Consider the following 23,887-nt stretch of genomic DNA (forward strand, 5'->3'; position numbering starts at 1 on the left):
ATCTATCTATCTATCTATCTATCTATCTATCTATCTATCTATCTATCTATCTATCTATCTATCTATCTATCTATCTATCTATCTATCTATCTATCTATCTATCTATCTATCTATCTATCTATCTATCTATCTATCTATCTATCTATCTATCTATCTATCTATCTATCTATCTATCTATCTCAGCCATAACATTTAAACCAGTGACAGGTGAAGTGAATAACATTCATTACATCATTGCAATGACACCGGCCAAAGGTGCAATTATATATTATCCAAGCAAACAATCAGTTCTTGCGGTTGATTGTTGGCAGCAGGAAAAATCGGGGAAACGTAAGGATCTGAGCAACTTTGACGAGGGCCACATTCAGCTCACTGCTGCATATAGGGCTGCGTGGCAGAAGACCGGTCACAGTGAGCATGTGAGTGTCAGAGCGGGGCATTGGAGCAATGGAAGCAGGTGACCAGATGAGTCATGTTTTCTTGTACATTATGTGAACAACTGGATGCGCCATGTGGGTCGGGGGCACCAGGATGTCCCGCGCGAAGAAGGCAAGTGGGCCGAGGCAGTGTGATGCTCTGGGCAATATTCTGCTGGGAATCTTTGGGTCCTGGCATTCATGTGCATGTTACTGTGACTTATAGACTTACTACCTACCTAAACATTCTTGCAGACCAAGTGCACCTCTTCATAGCAACAGTATCCCCCGAGGGAAGTGGCCTCTTTCAGCAGGATAATGCGCCCAGCCAGACTGAGAAAAGTGTTCAGGAATGGTCCAAGGAGTTCAAGGTCCACATCTCAGTCTGATTGAACATCTATGGGATGTGCTGGACAAACATCCACGGAGATCCCACTTCGCAACTTACAAGACTTAAATGCTCACACGTGCGAGTTTAAATCAGCTTTGTTAAGCCAGCACCTTTTCAGCGTGCGTAATATGAGAGCAAACGTATGTTTGCATACGTCTTTGTAACTTTGTGATATGAATTATTGCGGTTCTGTTAAATGATAGGCCTCGTGGTAGAATCATTGCTGACTTTTGATATGAAAATTAATTGTGTAACATGGCAAAATACACTGCACTAATATTTGAAATGTCAATGAAAAACATTTCTCAACAAATTTTATAAAAATTTAATCCACTAATCATCCACGATAGGACACATGAAAAGCTTTTATGATATGTGCAACTTTGGGAAGCGGATGTCTTCATGGGTAGGTAGGTTGTTTATCTGTTTGTTAGAGCGACCCCTCTCCGTAGGATTTGTCCCTCTCGGTCCCTTTAAATCTTAAAGCCCACCCCTTTATTTAAATCAGCATGCATCCGTCAGCGGAAGCGGTGCGTTTATTTCCGACAGAAATATCTTTTTAAAGGAGAAGTAATACAGCGGATCATCTGCAAGGCGTCCCGGAGGATCGTCTTAATGCACCAAAACACGTCTGGAAAGGCGTTAAAAAAATTGAGGCATTATCCACAGTCACCTAGCCTCAGAGACTTAAGTCACTACAGAAGAAGGACGTCAGGTAAGCATTTTTTAATTTTATATATGTTTATTTTTTTTATTCCTTTAATGTTCTTTTAGTATAGTGATGTTTTGTATATGTTTGCCTTTTGCTGTCGGGACTTTAATATTTCATCGCTGCAAATTTGCAGTAGTATATTTCACTACCTTCTGTCTCGGTATTAGCTGATGGCTTACAGATCATATATTGCACGTATGGTTGTCTGTGGCACTTCGAGCTTAGTATAACAGTATATCAGTCAGAAAGCTTGAAATCACATTTTCACTGCATCATCCCAGCATGCCCAGTAAATTGGCGAATGCTGATAAACGTGACATATTTGCATTTTGGAATTAATCGGCGCAACAGTCCTTGGAAGTTGTAGGCTATAATCTTTATACAGGAACGCGAGGCACCAGGCGATGCTCTCAAATTACAGGTGCACGACTCGCTAAGCGGACTGTATGCAGGGGAAGAGGGCTGCAAAATAAGCATTTGCACCATGAAATACGCTGAAAACAAGCAGAATTATAAAGGGGCACGCGGGCACTTCGCCATCCGATTCCCCCTCGTGCTGCTTCAGCCGGCGTCTTGCCTTAATAAAAAAACATATTTATAGAAAAACAACTTGGCACGGTTGTTCTGAGAATGGCGGTGAGCAGTCTATATAATACAACGGATCATGTGTGCATGTACTCCATATCTACCTTTAAAATACCCGGCAAATATCATATATATATATATCAACTGCTTAAAATAAAGCTGTCTTAAATGCACCGTCTTTAATGTTTTGAAAAAATCCGGTATCGTTTGTGTATTATAGTATACAGCAGCGGCAGTTCAGTGTTTGTTTCGCACCTTCTTGTTTGTAAACCTGGGGGGAATCAACCAAAGCTTAGACGGGGGGTTCTTGTTGATCGTGTGTGATCGCAGCCTCGGAAGGTTAAATTACAGGCCGATAACCTTAATATCGGGTCCTGTACTCCTGCTTATATAAAACCGACCCGGTCAACGCTGTTTCAAATGACACTTGCTAGTGTAACTGCTGGTCCCTTAATTTTACTCGTTTGTAACGCTGGAGTTTTTTTTTGTCGCATGTGTGGATCATTTAGTTATTCCCGTGAATGAAAGTTTATGGGACGTAAAGCAAGCGGGCATCGTTTGATGATGAAACAGGCCTCCTCACTGGGAATTATGTAACTGTATGTAGGGGATACTGGCTGCGCTGCATTGGCATCTGCATTGTAGCGATGGACACATTTAATATGCACACGTGAAATCCTGCATAATACAGATAACCCGATCTAATTCATTAATTGATATGACAACATAGTTTTACAGGTTTAATAATGCATGAAAACAAAATGAAACATTTTGATTCTTGAAGGTGACTTATTACTAATAGTAAACGAAGACTACTATTGTTATTTATCCTACCAGTAATAATCATTAATAGCTTCGAGGAGATGCGCGCGGTTCCGGCGGTTGAACGAGTATAAAAATCTTAAAAGACGCTCCAAAAGGCTGTTCGGTCCCACAAGGCAGCTGACCGTCCGGATTCTGCTGACAGCTGCACTGCGGGGAAATGCGTGTTCACTAACGTCACCTGCATAAACGCCGTTAAACTTGGCATCGAGATTTGGCTTTTAAGCGTTTCGTTTACTTTTTGAAAGTAGGAAGTTATTCAGTTACCCTTTCTGTTATTTTTTTATTATTATTTTATATTTTCTATCACTTTTTCTGGTGTGTGTGTGTGTGTGTGTGTGTGTGTGTGATTATGTTTATATTACATTGTGGGGACCAAAACCTGTTATTTTGAAGTTGTCAACCATTTTCAGGTCCCCGCAAAGATCTGTGAATGCAATCAAAAAAACGTATTTTGCTTGTTTACTTATGGTTAAGCTTAGGTCTGGGTAGGGGTTAAGGTTATAATGTTGGGATTAGAGGGTCCCCACAAAGATATAATTACAAGCCTGTGTGTGTGGGTGAGAGAGAGAGAGAGAGGGTGTGTTTGTGCTGGTGAAGGGGCTTGGGCAGCATTGCAAATACTCGAGGTCTTACACGGGGCAAAGCTGTTTGCGTTTTGGCGATGCTTAAACCGTCTTCGTTTGACCTTTTACAGGTGCCAAGGCTGCTGTCCTGTTCAAGTGGAACCAGGCGGCTTTGTGATCTGCCGCTGAATGAAGTCAGCAGATATTTATGAAGCATTCGCGGCCCTTTGGTGAGTTGTTAAACTACGCTTGTTTTTACTCAGAGAATCTGCAGGGGATGTATTTGTTTTTCCCCCAGTGTATCGTTGAATCAAGCTGGTTGAAACTCAAATCGGTTTAGATAAATCCAGAACAAGCGGCTTTCTTATTAGAATTTCCCCTAGATGCCCACACTTAGCCTTGAAATGATAAAATGGTTACAAGAAATGTTTATGCTGAGTAAAGAAGGTATTTCTAAACTTGAAACGTCACTGGGTGTTTCAAGAAGATGGGCTTCTATCGTAACACGATGCGCACAATGACTCCGGCAGAAAACACTGACGATGCATCCAAGTTAATGCATCAGAGGATGTAAGATTAACTGAAAAATTTTGATATTCATAAAACTATCAAACCTGTGCATTTTACTGATAGCTCTAGCTTCAGCTGTAGCTTTTAGCTTGTGATTGGCTTCCTATTGGGGTCACCCTAGACTTCGGGGTCCCCCAGAGTAAATTTCCTGGGGGGCAGGGGGTGTCCCACGATAACTTTTGTCAATTGATGGATTTTACCTGAGCAACCCTGGTTCCTGTCTTGTGTGATGATGCTGGTGGTGCTGCAGTGGGTCCCATCTATAACAAGCGTGCATACATTAAAAAACAAATCTGAAATCCCTGAATTTACAGTATGCAGCACCTGACATCTTGCAGGCTTTCACCTCGTGCCGAGAGCTTCTGCTCACCCAGGCACATGTTTACCCCCTGCCTACTAGCGACTTCTGCTAATCCCGCTAATTTCTGCTTGTATATTTTCTGAACAAACAGTTTAACTTTTCTAAGCATGTGATTATTATTTTTTTTTCCCACCGCTGCCGCTCCCCCCCCCCCCCCCCTTTGCTGACCTGGCAGAAACACGGTCCCAGCTTGGTCTGGATTTGTTTCTGCTGTCGCACTAGAAACAAAACCATCACTTCCCATTAGCGCCTGCGGGTGCTGGATGCTAACGCCACATCAGCTGATTGTCGAGGAAGACTTGCATAAGGAGGGCTGCGGGGCACGTGGCGCCCATGTGAGGCCTGGCGGCTCGCAGACGGCTGTGGGTTGTTCGAAATGTCTCTGTTGTGGCCCGCAGGTGACGGAATGGTTGAGGAGTCGGACTGGTGGCAGGAAGGTCACTGCCCTGGGGTAGCCTCGGTAAAAGCCCTGCAGCATGTCCAGTCCGTACTGCCGTCTCATACCCTGCGTAACCCTTCCGATAAAATCGCCAGACGCGCTAATAAGCGCCGTTCATCCCTGCCATGTTCCGCATGGCAAATTTGCCGAATAAAGTCCGTGTGATTACAGAGCCGGCGAGTTTCACCTGTTCGGAGACACGTCCCTTAATTACAGCGTTCCTCTGTTTCGTAACAGAGGGGCCCATTACTGAGGAATGGTAATTCCGCCTTATTAGCCCCCATCCCAAGCTCGAGGCCACCACGAGATTGCGGTTATTACCTGGAGTTGGCACAGGGTCCATCTCGGCGAAACCGCCAGGCCCCAGTCCACGGAAATGTTTTTCGCTTAACATCTAGTGTCTTTGCAACTCCCCCCCCCCCCCCCCCCCCCCCCCAGCCTCTCCCTTTTGGGTCCAGGTTTATCTCCTGCTAAACTTCATTTCAGAGGCCAGTTAAAATCTCTGACTGAGCAAGTGTGTTTCAGCCAGTGTGCAGTTGCTAGAACATAAAAAAAAATTGAGTATTTCTGTTATGCAAATACGCAGAATCTTTTGTTGCCGCCCATAAGCTTTGTAACCCCCCCTTCCCTGTTCTGTTTGATATTTAAAGTGCTGCCCCCCCCCCAATGCAGAGCTGTGCTAATAATAGCCCATTTGAAGAGGGAGCTCTTTCAGCACCCACTGATGATCCCCTGGCGTAGGGTCTCCGCATCCCACCCCCTGACAGGGACAGTGGGCCCAATCACTCTCTCTTCTGCCTCCCTGGCTTTAAGATGGACGGGGCCGCGCAGATGTTTCTGCAGTAGGGGCTCAGTGGCGCCCCCATAAGGACCTCCTTGATGGCTTCCACTGGGCAGCTCTTATGTCTGCAGTTTTACCAACTGTTAACAGTCTGACTCTCTCTGCTATTGCTGTCTCCACCTTGGTTTGCCTGTTCTCTCATCCATCTGTCTTGCAAGTGCTTATTTCGAGCAGGGTTTGGGGGGGTGGGATTGGGATGACACACTATAAGAATGTTAGAGATGCCAGTTAGCTTGGCTGTATGTTTTTGGGCTGTGGGAGGAAGCGTATACGAGACGGAGAACAAGCAAACTCCACACACGGGGGGGGGGGGAGGGGGGGGCAGGAGTGGAGCCCCCCAGTCCTGGAGGTGTGAGGCGACCGGGCTGCCAGCGGAGTCTCTTACCGTTGGGTGATGACTTGTCCTCCACCGGACGGACACGGGTGCGAGACACAAAAGGAAATGAAGGTTGACATTCTCAGTGTAGAATCTTCATGGAGCCATAGCGTGTCTCTACAGTCTGGGCCAGAGCTGGTGGCACATGGTGAAGGCGGAGCTATGGGAGGCGGGGGAGTACCCCCCCCCCCCCCTCCACCACTGGGGTTTTTCCATTTGAGAACCTCTCTCTCCACACGAGCCAAAACTGAAATAGAGCCTTTAAACCGCAAGTCATTCGCAGGCAACTTGTGTGCTGACCAGGTTTCCTGGATTTTTGGTTTTGGTCTCAGCAGTTAGGGTGTGCGTGTGTGCGGGTCTTTGCATGCACGAACCTGTGGGTGTTTCTTTGATTTATTGGACAGAATTCTATTTTTCCCCCCCCTGCCCCAGTTTTCCCACTTTGAATTAGCTCCAAACTAAGACCAAGTATTCTTCTCCAGAATAGCACATCAGTGGGATTGGTTAGTTAGTTGCTAACGGTAACCAGTTCATATTGTATTCCCATTGTTTTACTATGTAGGTCTGGGGGGTGGAGCCTGTCCCAGGCAGCACGGGGCACAAGGGGGGGTGCACCCTGGACAGGATGCCAGTCCATCACAGGGCACAGACATGGTTATAATCTATGGGCAAAATGGCGATGCCTGTTAGCTGAACTACAATTCTTTGGAGTGCAGGATGGAACTGAAGTACCTGGATGCAGGAGGAACATGCAGACTTTGCACACACACAGCACAGGTGGGATTTGGAGCCTTTCCACCAGCAGCTGCTAATCTGAGCCACCTATGGACATTACCATGTACCTTTTGCAGTAAAAAGCTCCAAGATCTGTGTCGTTTTAGACTGTAAATGTGCAGGCAGGTCCATGCAGATGTTTCTGCAGTAGGAGCTCAGTGGTCCTCAGACCCAGCATAACACGCTGTGTGCTGCAGAATGGTGACTCTCGTACCTGAGAAATGTCACGGGTACCAGCACTGTTGAAGTAAATCCATCCTACCAAAAGTGTCCAGATGTCCAACATGCTGGTATTTCATGCTTTTGTGGTGGAATCAAACAGCAGTACAGCTGCTTGGTAGAGGGAAGTGCCCTGAATCCAGTTCATAAGCTGCCTGCCTTAGGCGTGCAACCATGACTCCATCTTTGGATGGTTCCTGTCTGCCGTCATCCCTGCTGTTGACTTCCCTGCTCTCCCTCGGTGTTGTACTTGTGTGGTTTGGCGTTTTTGGTTTTGAATCAGTTTCTGATTTCTTGGCTATCCTTTTGGTTTTGATTTAGTGATTCGGTTCCTCATCTTTGTTGGTTTCAACCCTGTTTTGCCTCTCCTACGTACCTCACGGTCAGCGGCCGTGCTCCTGCCAGTGCTAAACACTCAGAAGCTGACCAACAGGAGAGGACAGGGAGTCAGAAATCCTGGCCACACATCTGTGTGCGGTCTGGGGTGTGGCCGTTTGCCTCTGTCGGTGCACCTTGCTTATAACTTTATTTACCAACTCTGTCCTGTTGCCGTGATACTGACCCCTCCTGGGACAACATCTGGCTGGTTTTGCAATCGATCTTTTATCTCTTTTGATGATAGTGCAGGCAGAGATAAGCAAATAGACCTGGCATTAGAGAAATCGGCATATTTGGGTTGTAATGAAATAGCCGGCAGATGTCCGTCAGCTCATGCATGGCCGATGCGTGGTTTCACTGTCTGCACTCAGGTCCTTGCAAACCAGGGATGTCATTTCAGGCCACATAGTCACTCAGAAGCGGCGTAGTGAACCATGTGGTCACGCTGCATCATCGGACACCTCGCTGGATTGGAACTTTCTAGTGGAATTTCCAGGAAATTCTATCCATGTTGAGTCCAGCCCTGCAAAATATTTTAGTTTGCTTTTTTTTTTTTAGGTAGCTTATTCATCATAAATCGTAATGTTAATAATATAAAAATTTAGATCTTCTCCAGAGTGAATTTCTTGCTCACGCCACTGTTTTGGGAAGCCAGTGCCACATGAACGTGTCGTGGCATCTGCACTGCTGTGTCTCTCCAGCTGGTCCTGCCCACTGTGGGGTGCTCTTTGTATGTCACTAAATGTCACACGTCACCCTCGTCTCCTGGAGATTCACATTCTGCCTGCGTCTTGGGTACCGGTGCTCACGGACCCGATGGACTCATGTTGTCGTTGCTCGGCCACCCCTGGGAATCCCCACGGTTGACCTGTTGATGGGGGGGGCGGTAAGCGACTCCATGGGTGCATCCGTGTCACTCTAACACCAAAAGTCGTCATAGAGGGAAGACAAACATTACCCAGTGTAGAGGTTTTTATGTTTCACTTTAACTGTGCCGTGAATCAAAAGCCTTTCATTTCTTATCTTTATAGACTGATAACTTTAAAATTTCAGCCCCCCCCTCCTTTCTGATAGGGGCCACAGAGGTCTGTCACATTGGCTAATGTACCAAACCACTTTTTTTTTTTTTTTTTTTCCCGTGAGTCTGCCGATGACCTGAAATCAGGCTTCCTCATCATACTTTTGTGGGACCCAAAGCTCTACAGTCCCCATGTAATACAACAAAGAACTCGTGTTATATTTCCACAAACTCATTAAGTCTACAAGTCTACTGAAATTCATCCAGTGGACTGAGTGAGATCCGGAAATTTGCTCTTCAGTCAGCCTACGTTTTTTATTTTGGGGGGGGCACCATGCATTATGGTACTTCCCCCTTTGGCAGGAAGCACGTCAGTTGGGTTAACTCAAAGGCTTTATGTTTCATTCTTACGGTAACAATTGTGACTGGAGCAGGCCATGTCAGCCTGGCGGGTCTGTGATGATCCCTGTGCACGAAGCTCTCATCATCAGCCCTATAAATAACCATCAGCCCTGGCGTCCAGCTTCACGCTTGGGCACAGTGTTTGTCTGTCACTATGTACAGGGGAAATTGTCCAGGCTGGCTAGCTAGACCCGACCCCTACCTCTCACCTGCAGTGGGGGGGGGGGGGGGAGGTCCTTCTAAAGGGGCCCCTCAACCAGGTGACCCCCACCCCCAAGAAACCACTAAACCACCAGCTCATATTTTGCAATTTGTAAATAATCAGAATAGACGTCACCGTATAATGCAAGTATAGCTGCAATGAAATGGATTAAGATTTTATAGAAAAGAACAGCGACATGTTGTTCAGTAACTGGGGTTTGTGTGTGTTAAGGACATTTAGCATTGTTAAGTTGAGACCGACTCCTGTCTTTGGCTGTTGAGAGGGCCCCCGCCAGCAGGCGTGCTTAAAATTGTTTGTACCACTTATGAAATGATTGACGTCGTGGGTTTCGTGACCTCGTACCAAGGCACTTGCTGTCGCCCCCTATTGCCAGGCTGAATCCCTCTCTTATGCTCTCTGAGGGGGGGTTTGTGTAATTCTATCAGTCTAAAATGGGCCCCAGCCGGTATCAGCAACTTTGTCTGACCTCGGCCGGAATGGGTCATGTGATGCCAGTCAAGTCGGTGGCAGTAAACGTGGCATCCGATACAAACCGTGTCGTGCCAGGGCCGTGAGCCGTTCTCGTGTTCCCGGGGCAAATTGACCTATTGTTCCGTGTAAAATGGCAGCCCTCGCACCTTCTCACCCCACCCCAAACCTGAGCCGCCTCCTGGTACTTCTGGAATAGTCCGGGGAGTTGGGTTACGGCGGAGCACAGCTCTGGAGGGTGTGGACAGCCGTTGCGTAACTAGCGCCACCGACGGCTGCTAAATATAAAGTGGAACCCTTTATAATGGGGCTGTAAGTCGTCCTGGAAGAACAATGCTGAGCGGCTCTGTGACCTGTTGTAGTTGTAGTTGATATTTGGTGGCAGTTTTTGATACTTGGTGATTTTTGGGAATGTGGGTTAAAAAATGCCCTTGCTTCACATTCCGATAAGGTAGGATGGGGGAGGACACTATGTACAACGGATCCATTGTGTCCTCTTTACGTTGGCTGTGGCATGTTTAACCACCCCCCCCAACACACACACACACACACTGTAGTAACCACAGATCAGGAAGTGCCTGTTGTCAACGGCAACCATACGCTGGAAAGCGTCCAGCTTGTGGATTTGGAGAGTGACTGAGCCATGTAATTGGGCCCCAGTTCGTTGTGTGAGGACCTGCCCGCATGTGTCCCCCTGTCCAGCACGGCAGCGCTTGTTTTTCAGATGACCCCCCCCCCCCCCCCCCCCACGGCTGAAGGTGGCTGATGTGGTCTGATGTGTCCTTCAAAATCCTAAGATGCTAAGACTTCATGCACAAACAGCGCGGCCCAGTTTTGCGCTGATGTAACTTGGCAGTCATGCTTGCAAATAGTTATAGAGATTATTGAAATGCCTTCTGGATGCTGACAAAGCCGCAGGTGTTGCCCTAAATTAAGTCATGTACTGTGCATAATTCACTATCCAACACATGTGATTGCTGTCTGTGCGTCAGGCTTTGAGCCTGATCAAAAACTCCATGTACTGGTCAGCCAGAACATCTTACTTCCATTGAATGACAGCATCCTAAAGATCCTCAACAGAGCTGTGGTGTGGGGTGGCACTCCCCGTCCCGCTTGGACAGAACACGATAGCCGCACTCCCGTCGTCCAGCACGGCTACTGTGCGGAGTGTAATCCGTACCGCGTATGTAGGTCAGCCAGGCTGATGGGGCCTTGTGCCACTTTGCCCACATGGCGAGAAGAGCTGCCTCTGTGTCTGGGAGAGCTCATAACGCGAAGGACGCAAAGGTGTGATTTCTAAGCAAAGATGTCTGCGATAACCCCAAGGTAATGGAGTTTTTTTCTCAAGCTGCGCTTTCAGCTTACACCCATCATTTTGCCTTGAAAATAAACAGAAGGATCCCAGCCACCCTGGGAAGGAGGAAGGTGAGGATTGGTTGCCCGTTTATGACCCCCCTCCCCCCGCCGCCTCCCCCGTTTGATAATCCCAGACGGCTTCCGTACCTGCCTCTGCAGTACAGACTGTCTACCGGCTGTCATCTGACCTCAGTATCACTGAAGGTTTTTATTTATTCAAGCGCACTACAGAATCTTCACAGACCCTTCTGTATTCCCCCCCCCCGGGCTGCCTTAGCGCCCCATCATGGCTCCGGGGTGTTGCCTGAAACCCTGACCCTCACAGGAATGTACCATCTACATCTCATTTGCGGTAACCGGTCTGCTCCCTCTGGCTCTTGGGTGAATTAGAACCTCTCTTATCGGTGCTAGATTAGATTTTCATCTCTTCTGGGTCTTGAATGATTAAACGGCTGATGCTCCGTCTCGCGGGGAGTGTCGCGCTTGTGACCCGTATCCAATAGGGACTCTGAATCTCGTCTACGTAGTGCGTTCACCGTGTGACTTTGATTAATAGCTGTGCGGAGACAAAATGCGGCTTCTCTCAACTGCTTCTGGTATCTGCTGTCAGAGGGTGAAAAAATGTTTAATCTGGTGAATTTGATCTGCTTAGAAAACAAGAAAATGTCCTTGCAGTCATAAACTAGTTTATGGGACTTCTACTTGCACAAAAATGTTCTGAGGATAGAAGGAAAAATTATTGGTTCAGTGAAAGAATTGATTAGTTTGTAGAGGTAGTGGATACAAGCAACTAGAGGAAGTGGGACCAAGACGTCTGATTGGTTGGTCTTGCCTCCTCAAGTTCCTTGGACCCACCTCCTGTACAATCTGATTGGTTCAGAGAGAGAACCAATAATTGTTTCTTCTGTCCTCAGAGCATTTTTGCGTAAGTAAAACTCACATGAGCTAAGAAAGACCCATCCACTCTGTCTGCGGGAAATTTCACAATTCCATGTGGTCTGCCTTACAGGGTGTTTAATATGCCACAGATGTCTCTGAAGGACGATCACCGATTTTTTTTTTTTTTTTTTTTTTTTTTTTTTTTTTTTTGAATTATTCAAAATTTACCTAGCATGTGTATCACGTTTTTTGTTTGTTTATTTATTTTTTACAAATGTGCAAAATTGAATTCTCTGACAGCAAGAGTAAATCTCTACCGGCCAGGTCAGTGCCTTGAATTGTAGCGAGTCTTCCAATAAATATATTTATTTTCATTTCACAATTTGAAAATGAAGTTTTCACCTGAGGCCAAATTCACAGCAGCAACCAGAACAGCTGTATTGTGAGACTGCAACAATAGCATAATGAAAATAAAAGCTTTTCATATTGAGTTCTTGCTACACAATTTAAATAATTCATGAAGCATTCTCGGCCTTTCAGTGCTAACGCAGAGTTAGCATCGTGCTTTTCTGTTTGTGTGTATTGGCAACACTCTTACAGATGGCCGTCTGAATCGTTTCTCGGGGCGATCCCAGCCCCACTGGAACTAGATTGCTGCATGGTCACTCGGGTCACGAAGAGAGGGGTTCGCGTATTTTCCTAACAAACATAGTTAAGCTATCGCCCTTAACGCCCCCCCCCCAACAGGTTAGGCAGCTCTGTTTTATTGTGTGTGTGTGTGTGTGTGTGTGTGTGTGTGTGTGTGTGTGTGTGTGTGTGTGTGTGTGTGTGATTATGTTTATGTTTGTCCAAGGCCTTGTCATCCTTATGTTGAAAACTAGCACTGGGAAAACTGTGTGTGTCTCTGTGTCTGTCTGTGTGCGTGTCTGTCTGTGTGCCTGTCTGTCTGTGTGTCTCTGTGTCTGTCTGTGTGCCTGTCTGTCTGTGTGCCTGTCTGTGGTGTTTTTTTTGCCTCCCCCAGCCCTCAACTCTAACCTGATTTTTATGCAAAGTATACTTGTAAATGTTTATTGTTCTGTGGACATTATTCTGGATGTGTCATGGGCGTGATACATTTCATGGCACCAATAATTGGTCATATTGTATAACAGGAAATGGATGCTAATTGCCATTTTCCTACTTTCCACTAGATATTCTTGTGGGAAACTCTGTAGAGTGATTTTGAGAGAATTCTGTGGTTATGTAAAATAGATCTGCGTACTTGTGACTTAGTGTTGTACACCTATGCAGAAGAGATTTGTTTTTATAAAAGTTTTGCACTCTTGAGTTTTCAAAGACACAGATTTGCAACTTCACATTTGCACATTTTTAGAAGCCATGTTACAACTACGAATCGGGATTATAAATCCACAAACTCAATATACGACTAAGAATTGGGATTACATGTGCACAAGCTCAATATACAACTACGAATTGGGATTACAAGTGCACAAACTCGGTATACAACTACGAATCGGGATTACATGTGCACAAACTCGGTATACAACTACGAATTGGGATTACAAGTGCACAAACTCGGTATACAACTACGAATCGGGATTACATGTGCACAAACTCAATATGCGAGCTCTGAATGCTGGGACTTATGACAGCTTTGTCACAATCAAAGTTTTGTAAACCCAGAACTGCCAGACAGGGAGCAGCCAATGGGCATCATTTGATTTTGTTTCAGTTATTATTGCCTGGTTCTGCCTGACTATCAAAATGAACTGGATGTCTAGACAGGGGTATGACTATCTGCTCTAGTAAGACAGCACCGAACCGTGAACCCAAGCTGAGACAGGGAATTTTGTTTTGAAATTGTTTATTATTAAGATTGCAAACACTATATAGGAAATATTATAAACCAAACATGAAGCAGGCCATATGTTTAACTTTAAGACAAGGCCATATAGGATGTGATCATCTCTTTTTTTATTAAAACGGTGTGGTCAAAACAAACTGAAATGCAGGGTTTCCGTCCTTGTTTGCAAGTATGGCATTCTATTTCCATTTTTAAACATCAGTTTCTTTCGGGGTCGAGGTCATTGGGGACCATTCAGCCCCAAATGTGAAGTTGCAAATCGGTGACTTTGAAAACACAAGTGTGCAAAACCTTTTTTTGTAAACACAAATTTCGCCGCATGGGTGTACAAAACTAAAATTCAGGTACGCAAATTTATTTCACACAGCCATGGAGGTCTGTCATAAAAATCACCCCATAAAACTCTTGTTGTGGAACACTGTTTAACGGCACTTTACTGCTAATCGTCGTAATCTGCCAAAACATGTTAATGCATCTTATTTCAAAGGAAAATTTAAAACCCTTTACGTAATTTTCTTGTTGGTGGCGACTTACTTAACCCAAAGTAGTCAATGGAAGTGTTTGGTTTTTTACTCACGTTCAGTTTTAACCCTGCTGGAGACACACTGAAGAAATTCTTGAGTATTTATTGTTTATTTGAAGTTTTGTGTTTGGTTGGAGAGCTGCTTTCTCCGAGACTAGTGTGGCACAGAGACCTATTGTGTTAACAATACCTTTAATGGCTTTAAACTAAGAATAGAGGATTAGTACTTCTTAGAACCTGCCCACAGAGTGTCAGGCTCAGATCTGACTGCGTCGCTGTAGTTTTCCATAAGATTCCCTCTCGGCACTCATGGGACCCGCCTCCCAAAGGTCAGCCTGTCGTGTCCTGAGCTTGAAACGTGAATAGGGGTGGAGCCGCAGGTCCGCTAGCTGCAGCTGAAACCTGATTGGCTCCCAGAGTGCCTCCTCCCCTGTCACTCACTGATTCAAAATAAATCATTGGCTAATGATAAGGTTGGTGCCTACCTATGAATTATGTCCTTGCTTATGCCTCCCTCCTTAAAAAAAATCCTTGAATTGCCTCTGAATGTGAAGCCACTTTGCAGCCTGCTCATGATGTGTGTCTGTCTTTCTCCCTCTCTCTCTCTCTCTCTCTCTCTTGCTCTCTCTCGCTCTCTCTCTCTCTCTCTGTCTCTGTCCCCCCCATCCCTCCCCGGGCTGCCCGGACCCCACAGATTAATCGGCCACTCGATGGGGATTTTCAGAGGAGCTCCCACCTGCGCCGCCCCCCCTCCTGTGAACCGCCCGGACCCCCTCTTCAGCACCGCCTCTATAGAAATCATGAAACTTGTATTAACTGAATGGAATTTGATATGGATTTTTGCTGCTTGTAGTAGACAGTAAAAACCCGACCCATGTCTGAGCCATATCTGAGTTCACACCCATACCAAATACCCGAGTCTGCCCTGCACGCCCGTCACCACCTCCCAGACACCGTACGGAATATCTTTGTGCACTGAAGGGCTTCTGGAGAGTTCCTGATCACTCGGGACGGAGAGCGACGACAGGTGGCGCTGTTGGAGTCCCCTGCACCCTTCTTCAGACCTCTGGTTCTTTTTTTTTTCTTTTATTTTATTTTGTTCGTTCGGAGTGTGCACAAGCTACTTACATGCTGGTGGCGATGGCTCCCCAGAATGCCGAGTCGGATACTATGCAAGTGCAGGGCCTGGAGGTGGTCCCTGTGAAGAAGCCGGCCGGTGGCCAGGAGCAGGAGAACCGGGACGAGTCGGTGAGCGAGGGGTCCATAGACCGCATCCCCCTGCGCAAATGGGTCATGCACGGGGCCGTCATGTTCGGCCGGGAGTTCTGCTACGCCATGGAGACTGCCTTGGTCACACCAGTATTGCTGCAAATAGGTAAGTCCCGTCTGATTGGCCGGTGTGGAGGATGGGTTGTCCATCCTCAAACACAAATCATGTGTGAGAACAACATCAAAGCAATAGGGATTCGGATGATGTCCTAGTTATGAAAAGCTAATATCTTACTCAGTCAAGGTATAGAAACTTTATCGTTGTGGAATGTGTTTCACAGGAAGTGGAGCAACGTGAACAGGAAATAGATCCCGCACAACTATCTTGTCCCTCGATATCATGGATTTGTCACTTTGTAATAAACATGCAGAAGGGCACTGAATATTTCAGTACCTTCACAAGCTGCATCCAAGTACAGGATGTATCAGACTGGCACTTTATGACACGTCTGCACTCGTTTAAAGGTTTCCCATCCGCCGATGAGCTTCTCGCATGCATTTCTGCATGATGGTGCAGTGCAAGAGCTACTTTGAATAAAAGCACTTTGCTCAGTTAGCAGGATAATGTTTCGTGAAGCAGATGGATGTGTCAGCTCTGAACTTGTCTAAAACGGAGGCTCGTTTTACCCCTACGAGGGCCTGGAGATCCGTGCAAAACCTGTATGTCCTGCTGCATGAATCGACTTCATCTGGGATGTTCTCCTCCCCTTATGTAACACCCTGACTTTTACATCTGGCCTCGGTAATGTGCCCGGTGCCTCAAATCTCATTTTTATGACGTGAGTCCGATTCATCCCAACTCGGAGAAAGGTTGGTGCTTCCATTTGGGTTTAAGCACATAGGTGGAAAGAATGGGTTGGCATTGATAATGTTGCACATTCCCATGTCACCATGGCCATAAACGACCCCATTGTTGGACACTCTGCCATCACATCATAAAAACAGGGCCACCACATAGATACTCCGTAACCTCATACCACTTACAGACAATGGATTCATGCAGACTGTGATTGGCATGCAGAATGTAGTTGGTTTGACGTATATACAACCATGGGCTCGTTTTATCGATCAGGCGGGATGTTTCGAGTATCGCTCCGGGTCACCGGGTAGCAGGGACCTCGATCCCTCATCGCCTGACATCTCCATTTCCCCAAAGGCAGAGATCCCCCATAGTCGTGTTTGACGGGCTAGATTCGGAACCAGCTAAAGGTGCTGCTCTTTGGTCGGCCTTAGCGAGGGGAAGGGACCACCCAGAAGCATACAGAGTGCAGCATCTTCCTTTCATAATGAGCTAATTGGTCAGGCAAATGGGAAAAAAAGAGAGAAGTTCCCGATGAATGCGATGAGTTACCGCTGATGAAATTACGTCTGGTCTTTTATGGTCCTTAATGGACGCGTCTGTCTTATGGGAACCGGCTTTACACTCGATTGCTGAGGTTACTTTTACAGAGACGCGTGAAGGGAAAAAATCCTGTACGTCACAGGAACTGAACCATGTCTTTTGTCAGTGGAAACTGAAAGAAGAATTAGCCTTTTGTTTTTTTTTTTTTGTTCCGTAGTTGAGGCGCCTTGTCATTGTGCTCAACGATGGACGCTAATGCTTTTTTTTGACCTCACGGCTCTAATCTTACACGGCATGAAGAAGAGAAGGGCACTGTGCCCCTTGATGTCTAAGGCACCGTTAGCAGGATAATGCTGCCGTCAAGCCCGCCCTGATGCAGCCACCTCTCCTGAAACGCTGTCCTCCGATCCTGATGGCCTGCTACCCCTGCAGAACCCTCATCACAGCCCTACCGTCCTACTCTATCGTCTTGCAGCCCGGAGCTGTGGAGATGCTGAGTAAGGCTGCGAGTGTGAGGCTGTGAATGTTCACTGGAGCCATCTGGCGTGGCACAGGCTCTCTTGCCACCTTGAGCCTGAAGGGCAGTGCTGGGGGTATTTTAGGAAAGATGGGGGGGGGGGGGGGGGGGGTTAGTCACTTCTTGGTCTTTTGAAATTTCCCTGTCAGCTAAGCTCTCCTGAGCTGGAAAGCCGCTGTGTCGTTGGTGATTATAGCAGAGAGGTTGTCTGTACAGATCCGGAATTGCTGTATGGCTCAGAGGCTGTGCAAGGCTGCCCAGAAGCTCAGGTGCCATTTCATAGCTGGAGATCCTTGGAGCTGTACTGTGGGCTGTGGTTTAGCTTCCTGTCTTCTGCCTATTCTAATAGAAGCCTGATGAGGCCGTAGGTCTTCTGTCTAATCAATAGTTTTATTGACTGTAGCTTTCTGGCTGTAGCTCATCATGCTTGCGCTGTAGGTGGGCTTTTCTCAGAGCCAGCTAACAAGTGATTGGTTTGGGTGACCTTACCTGGTTGTTAGTCTTTACTACTGGGTTTATTCTCCTTATTAACATAAGGTAACGTCGTCCTTGATGCGCTTAGTGGTTTAATAATTATTGGCTGTTTCTAAGGGTCTCACTGCTGCTTTCACATATAGGTGTGACGGACCAGCAGGGGGCACTGTGGAGGGATAGCTGAATTCTCAGATAAAGGGCCATCTTTTAGCCAGATAGAACTTCACATGGAGGCTTTACTTAGCCTTCAGCAGAAAGTCACAAACCGACACTTCCTCAGATCAGAGGTGCCGGGTGGACTCGTGACTTTCTGGTTGCCCTCAATGTGAGCATCCACTTATCCTTTGGAAAACCTCTAACATGATGATGTACAGCTGTGATGGGGGGGAGGGTTTGTACACCTGCTGCAGTTATCTGGATGTCTCCTTGAAGGACATTGATGGGAAAAGTATGTGAAAGTGCAGGATGACGGCCTCTTGAACAGAGGGTAATTGGAGCCAGGTGTCAGCTGTCATCGCTTTGAATCAGAGGGGGAGGCTAATATCCTGCCATGTATAGTATATGGTCACTTCGCTGCTCGTTTCTGCACTGTTGTGAATGTCGATATGGACTCGGCAGTGCAGCATCCGCCTGTGACGGATCGTCAGCCCAGCTGCTGCGGGGAACGTCGCCATGGTCCCTCCCCGCAGGAGATTGCCGCTTGCATCCAAGGCCGGCATTGAAGCACTATGAGGTTCCCGAGGAACTGGCTGGTTTCCCTCAAAAGTCCACGCAGACCTATGGCAGAGAAATTCAACCGGCAGAAGGGTCCTTCTTGGGCCAAAATGGAAAGTTGGGGTTAGAGGTCAGCACAGTTCCTGTCTCGGGTTTCCAAGTTAACTCCATTTAAAATTTTTACCCCATTTTTATCTCAAGTTAACTGTGTCCAGTTAACGTTCTTGAGAACATTCAGTCCTCATTACTTTGGCACAGCTGTTGTTTTAGTGTCTGTGTCTCTTTGCTGGTCGAACTAAGTCTGTTACCCAGCTGGCCGCCGTTTAATCTGCCATCTTGGGTGTCGTGTTTGAAAACTTTATTCAAATGAAGCGATGGGAGTCGCCTCACCCACGCAGAGCACCTGGCCGATAAGGGAGAAGAATCTGCCAAGTGTGGCGTCTACGGGAGGGTTATGCTCCTCCGATCGACCTTGATCTCCATTCCAGCAGCCCTGGTTTCCCCTGATGACCCCTAATGGATTAAATCAGTGTTTCCCAATCCAGCCCTAAGGGACCCACAGTCGGTCCATGTTTTTGCTCCTTCCGAGCTCCCTGCCAGACAGTCCACAGTGGATTACCCTCCTCTGCAGGGGGGGGGGGTCTGGTTTATTTTTCCTCCCTGGCCTCATGCGCCGTCTCCCAGTCAAACATCTGATACATGTGACGCGTTCTGCAGCGCCCTCCACAGGTACACCATGCTATTGTACCCTCCTTCCGGATGAAACGGCCATGTGCATCTACGTTTGATCTTCCCTGAAAAATGCACAGGTCAGATAACCCTGCTTGACGGCTGATGGACCTCTTAAGGGGCCATTTAAATACCCCCCGCTCCAGCAGATGTTTGCAAATAGCCCTCAAGAACATCAAACCCCATTCTGGCTGAAATGTTCCTGCAATACAGTGGGCTCGCTCTATATATTTTTTTTCTAACGGAAGAATTTTGCTCACCGTACCCACAGTGTCCCTCCTCTGTTTCCTGCTCCCCGCATATGGGGAGAGAGAATTTTTTAGGTGTCACCAGTGGGATCAAAGTGTCTTTAAGTCTGTTTCATTACAGCTGTGCATTTACATACACTGATCAGTTTACTTTGCAATAAAACAGACTTGCATTTGCACAACGCAGACGGGCTACTCCTGTCATGCCCTGTCCAGGTGTGGTACGGTGCACCTACCTGAATGTGAAAGCAACTGGGTAATACCTTACTTGATGGGACACACATACTCAGTTACTACTGAAGTACAAACTATGAACAAATATAGTTGCTACTTGATAAAAGATCTCATGATTCATTAATGTTGAATTAACATGAGATCAGTATGTAACCAAGACTTTATTTGTGGTTAATTAATACATAAGTAATAGTATAATACTATATTATTTGTGCCCTATCAAGTAAGGTCTTAGCAGTAATTATTATTCAGGATTAGCATGGTCAATAAAATTTAGCTCTGACATCCAACATGAGAAGAAAGTTTTAAGGATTTATCGACTGATCTGAGGCCTGTTTTGACTTGCAGCTTCTCTGGCTGTGAAGCGTGTCTGTTTGCTCACAGCAGCTTAGACGCCGGCCCCCCGCTTGTTCTGTGACGTAGGGTAATCCCCGTCAATGTCAGATGTGTCATGTATTTGCAGAAGGAGCAAGGAAGTTCATTGGGAATGTTTACCTCCCGCCTGTGCCGGTGGGGGTAACAATGGGGGCTGTGGATTTTGGTGGGTTTGGCGGGAATGTGTGAGTAGGCACATTTCCGACTTCCTGTTTTCCCTTCTGGGGGGTTCTGTGGTGAGCTTGTGCTAGCTTTGGAGGGTGGAGGATTGGGTTACATGGGGGTATATGGGGATTGGCCCCCTCCTCATTCTGTTTGCTTTCGCAATGGTATTTTGGGGATGCGTCACGTTTCACGGGTTGTTGACAGAGTTACATGTCGTCCGCTGATCACAAGCTGGGGGAACAAAGGGTTTGTCGCCATGTCAACGCTCTGTCATTTCCAGGGGTTTGCAGGCAACACTGAGCCCTTTCAATCGACGCACCCGCGTTTAATCGCGGGACAGCGGCGGCTAATGGCGTATTCAGAGCTCGTTTTACAAACCTAAACTGCAATGTTGGCGTTGTGCACATGTTTTCTGAGTTTTGCCATTGAGCAAGACATCCTGTATTTCTACTTTTTAAAATGGAACATTTTAAAAATTGAACCACTCTGTTACAAATATTCACGGTCCAAAATGACTTTCCATCCATCCATCCATCCATCCGTCCATCCATCATCCAATTACATATCCTGCTGAGGCTGGTAGCAGACCAGCAGCCTTTCCCAGGCAGCACAGATCACAGGGCTGGGGAACACCAGTCTAAAATGTTTTATACCGTGCTGATTTTCATGCTATCTTATCTGGCGACCGGCTGTGTTGTGGCAAACAAATTAGTGTTTTTTGCTGGACTCTGTGCCGCCCCTGCTGACATCCTGAGGCGTGTTTCCCTTGGGAACCAGCGTGGCTTTCCAGGTGTGTCAGTGGATTTGAATGTCGGCTCAATTATGTAAAACGTCTTCGTGCCGCATGGAATGACGAGGGCATCCCACTGGCCGCCGGGTTCCCAGCATGCCCTGGGCCTGGAGGCGTGGGATTGGGCCAGGATGGCAGCCAGTAACACATTGATGAAGTTGTATTAAAACGATGCTCAAAAAAGAAGCGTCAATATAGATTATGCATGCGGTGAAATAATGCTTAATAATGCTTAATAACACTTAATAACGTGCTGATGGACACAGTCAGTATAACTGTGTAATGTGGAGCCAGAGGGGCTGTACATTTGACCGTCCACCGCTGGGCCTCATAGGTGACACTTGCTCCGATGTCAGAGTGGGTTTCTGGGAAATGCCCCCCCCCTCCCCCGGGGACTTTTCACACCTGTCTGAGACCACCGCTTTTAAATAGAAAGCCATCTCTTTCAGATTTACCAGCTTTCCCAAACCTTGAACAAGTTGCACACAAAAACAGGAAAAAAATCTCAATATAACCCATAATAATCCCTGTTTATTAAGTGTGTGTTGAGGGGGGTGGTATTGTTTAAATGTACAAAAATACTTTAAGCGCTTTATGCGGCTTCTGTCCCTTGTGGCAATACGATGAAATACAGCCGCATACTGCAACAAAACACCCTGTCCTGGCCCAGCCCCTCTCGCTAGCGCTCTCTCAACACCGCTACACTGACCTCGACATAAACGGCTAATCTCATCCCAGCAAGGTGCCAGAGAGGCAGCTCACTCCTCGGATTGTTTGGAAGCAGAGTCCTGTTTCTCCCTGTTCACTTTCAGAGCAAATCATGGCGCAGCTCTGTAAAGCAGATTAAGTTCAGCTCGTCTCTCTTCCGCTTGTTTATGTGTGATGGGGTCGCTAATCCGCGTAAGAGCCCTGCTCTCTGTCACTGGTGGGATGTCAGCTCGCCTGTGATGCTCGGGTCCTTGTGCCAGGCTGCCTGTCCGCTCCTCATTTCTCCCGCCGCGTCCCCGCGCTTTCACTGCTGCAGTGTTATGTAACGCGCGCGGCCCGGGAGCGCCCAGCTACGGTGCAGCATTCATGCAGTTTTAATTGCGCCCTGCAGGGGCTGTAAACACAGGGAGGGCTGGAAACATGGAAATCTCACTTCCTTGATGGGAGGGGAGTGGGGGGGTATCCCGATGTTGGGATGTACACAGGCTACCAATCGGCACCTTCGCTGCAGCCCTGCATTGTCAACAACCACCCCCCCCCCCCCCCCCACGCCCCCATCATGCAGTGCTGCGCAGGTGACCTTGACTGCGCAGATGAGACGTGCTCTGTGCTCCGCTTGTGGTGGGAGTATCTGCAGTGACTCAGCTATCACATGTTAACGGTGTCTCTCTTGTCCTGGTTGCCTCCCAACCCCCCCACTCCCCAAGATCTGGAGGACTGTTTATGAAAATGAAACCTGCTGTGCAAATGCCCCCCCCCCCCCCCCAATGGGCTCTGAAAAAGTCACTGAACAAGTGCTGGGTGAAGAGGGAACCCATCAGCCCCTCACCAGTCAATAAAGGGGGGTAGGGGGTGAATCCCCTGGGCTGCAGCCTCCCCCCCCCCCCCCCACCACTCAGTGGATTCGACTGTAGACTTGGTCAGTATCTAAGGATGCTTACCACCGCACCAAGTACCGTACTTTTGGTACGGTACTTTCAGTACTTTCCCTTACCTATTGATTACCAGCACCCAAAGTTCTAGTACCAAAAGTGCCAAACTGGCTAGAGTACTTTTTTTCGGTACTTCGGTTCTTTGTGGTGGGGCTTGAAACGCAGCCTTTGTTGATTGGTTATGCAAATAGTCTGCCTCTGAAATGCAATAGAACCGCTGTCTTGAAAAAACTGTTATGAACTGTTCTAAAACAAGATCAAAAGAGCATGACAAGGAAGTTTTTTTCTTTTTTGTGTCCTAGCACATTATTGTAAACGTTTTAAGTATTTTAAGTATTGTGCTGTAATACTTGTGGGGTTATTTATAAACTAAAAAACAGTTCAACCTTAACTTCTCCCAAACCTGTCTAACAAGGGTGAAAATGACTATGATTATCTCTCAGAATGCTGCTTTTGCATGAGTGCTGCATGCAACGCTGAACTTTAAACTGATTTTTAAACTTATACTAGATATTGAAAAGGAATAATTAAAATTGTAATACTTGCTAAGTTTTTTTTTTTTTTTTTTTTTTTTTTTTTTTTTTCCTATAACAGAGCAATAATGTTTTAGGGAGACTCCCGTGTTATAATGTCCATGCAGTAGGAAGGTCTGAAGAAGCCTGATCTCAATCTAGCTATATATTGTGGTTCTTGTCATGTAATTACATCTGCATAATATGCAGTGTCGTTATTAATGTTGCACACCATCCTGCCCTATAATATACTACAGCAAATTCAGTGCAAAATACCTGCCTCCAGTTGTGATGTCATTCAGCACCGGAACCAGTTTTTACAGCAGTGGAAAACCAACTTGGCTGTTAGTGTGTGGTTCCCAGCGTCCAGCTCCATGAAGGCCGTTGCTCCCTGTAAGCCGGGGAAAGCAGGTGTTCTAGTCCCATTCGCCCCCAGCATCTGCTTCCTTCCCGGCCTCGGGCCCCCGGGCCCTTTCGCTTTTCACACCATTCAGCCGTATCCCGGATCTGCCGTTTCTCACAGAAAGTGTGAAAACTGTCGCAGAAGAGAATGGGATTGTTAACAATGTTGTTTTCCTCGATGGGGGTGGGAGAGGATGCATGTGACTTGCCCCCCCCCAACAAAAACGATCCACTGGTTCTCTGCTGAATCAGGACCTACTCTTCTACTATTCTGTCACCTCCCCACATCCCGC

The 23,887-nt window shown here is 46.9% G+C and overlaps 1 protein-coding gene across 2 annotated transcripts in view; it reads left to right on the forward strand.

Moving 5' to 3' along the window:
* The first annotated feature begins 1,361 nt into the window (after positions 1–1,361).
* Positions 1,362–23,887, forward strand: part of LOC125719113 (solute carrier family 45 member 4) — a 37,802-nt gene continuing 15,276 nt past the window's right edge. The window contains exons 1-3 of one of the 2 annotated variants that reach the window (XM_048993616.1): positions 1,362–1,522; positions 3,624–3,722; positions 14,878–15,558. In XM_048993616.1, the coding sequence (XP_048849573.1) occupies positions 15,312–15,558 (247 nt within the window). In that variant the 5' untranslated portion in view covers positions 1,362–1,522; positions 3,624–3,722; positions 14,878–15,311. Of the gene's footprint in view, positions 1,523–2,017; positions 2,156–3,623; positions 3,723–14,877; positions 15,559–23,887 lie in introns of those variants that run through there. The other variant, XM_048993617.1, reaches the window with a different exon arrangement.

The sequence above is a fragment of the Brienomyrus brachyistius genome, chromosome 23, assembly GCF_023856365.1.
Source record: "Brienomyrus brachyistius isolate T26 chromosome 23, BBRACH_0.4, whole genome shotgun sequence".
In the NCBI taxonomy this organism is placed as follows: domain Eukaryota; kingdom Metazoa; phylum Chordata; class Actinopteri; order Osteoglossiformes; family Mormyridae; genus Brienomyrus; species Brienomyrus brachyistius.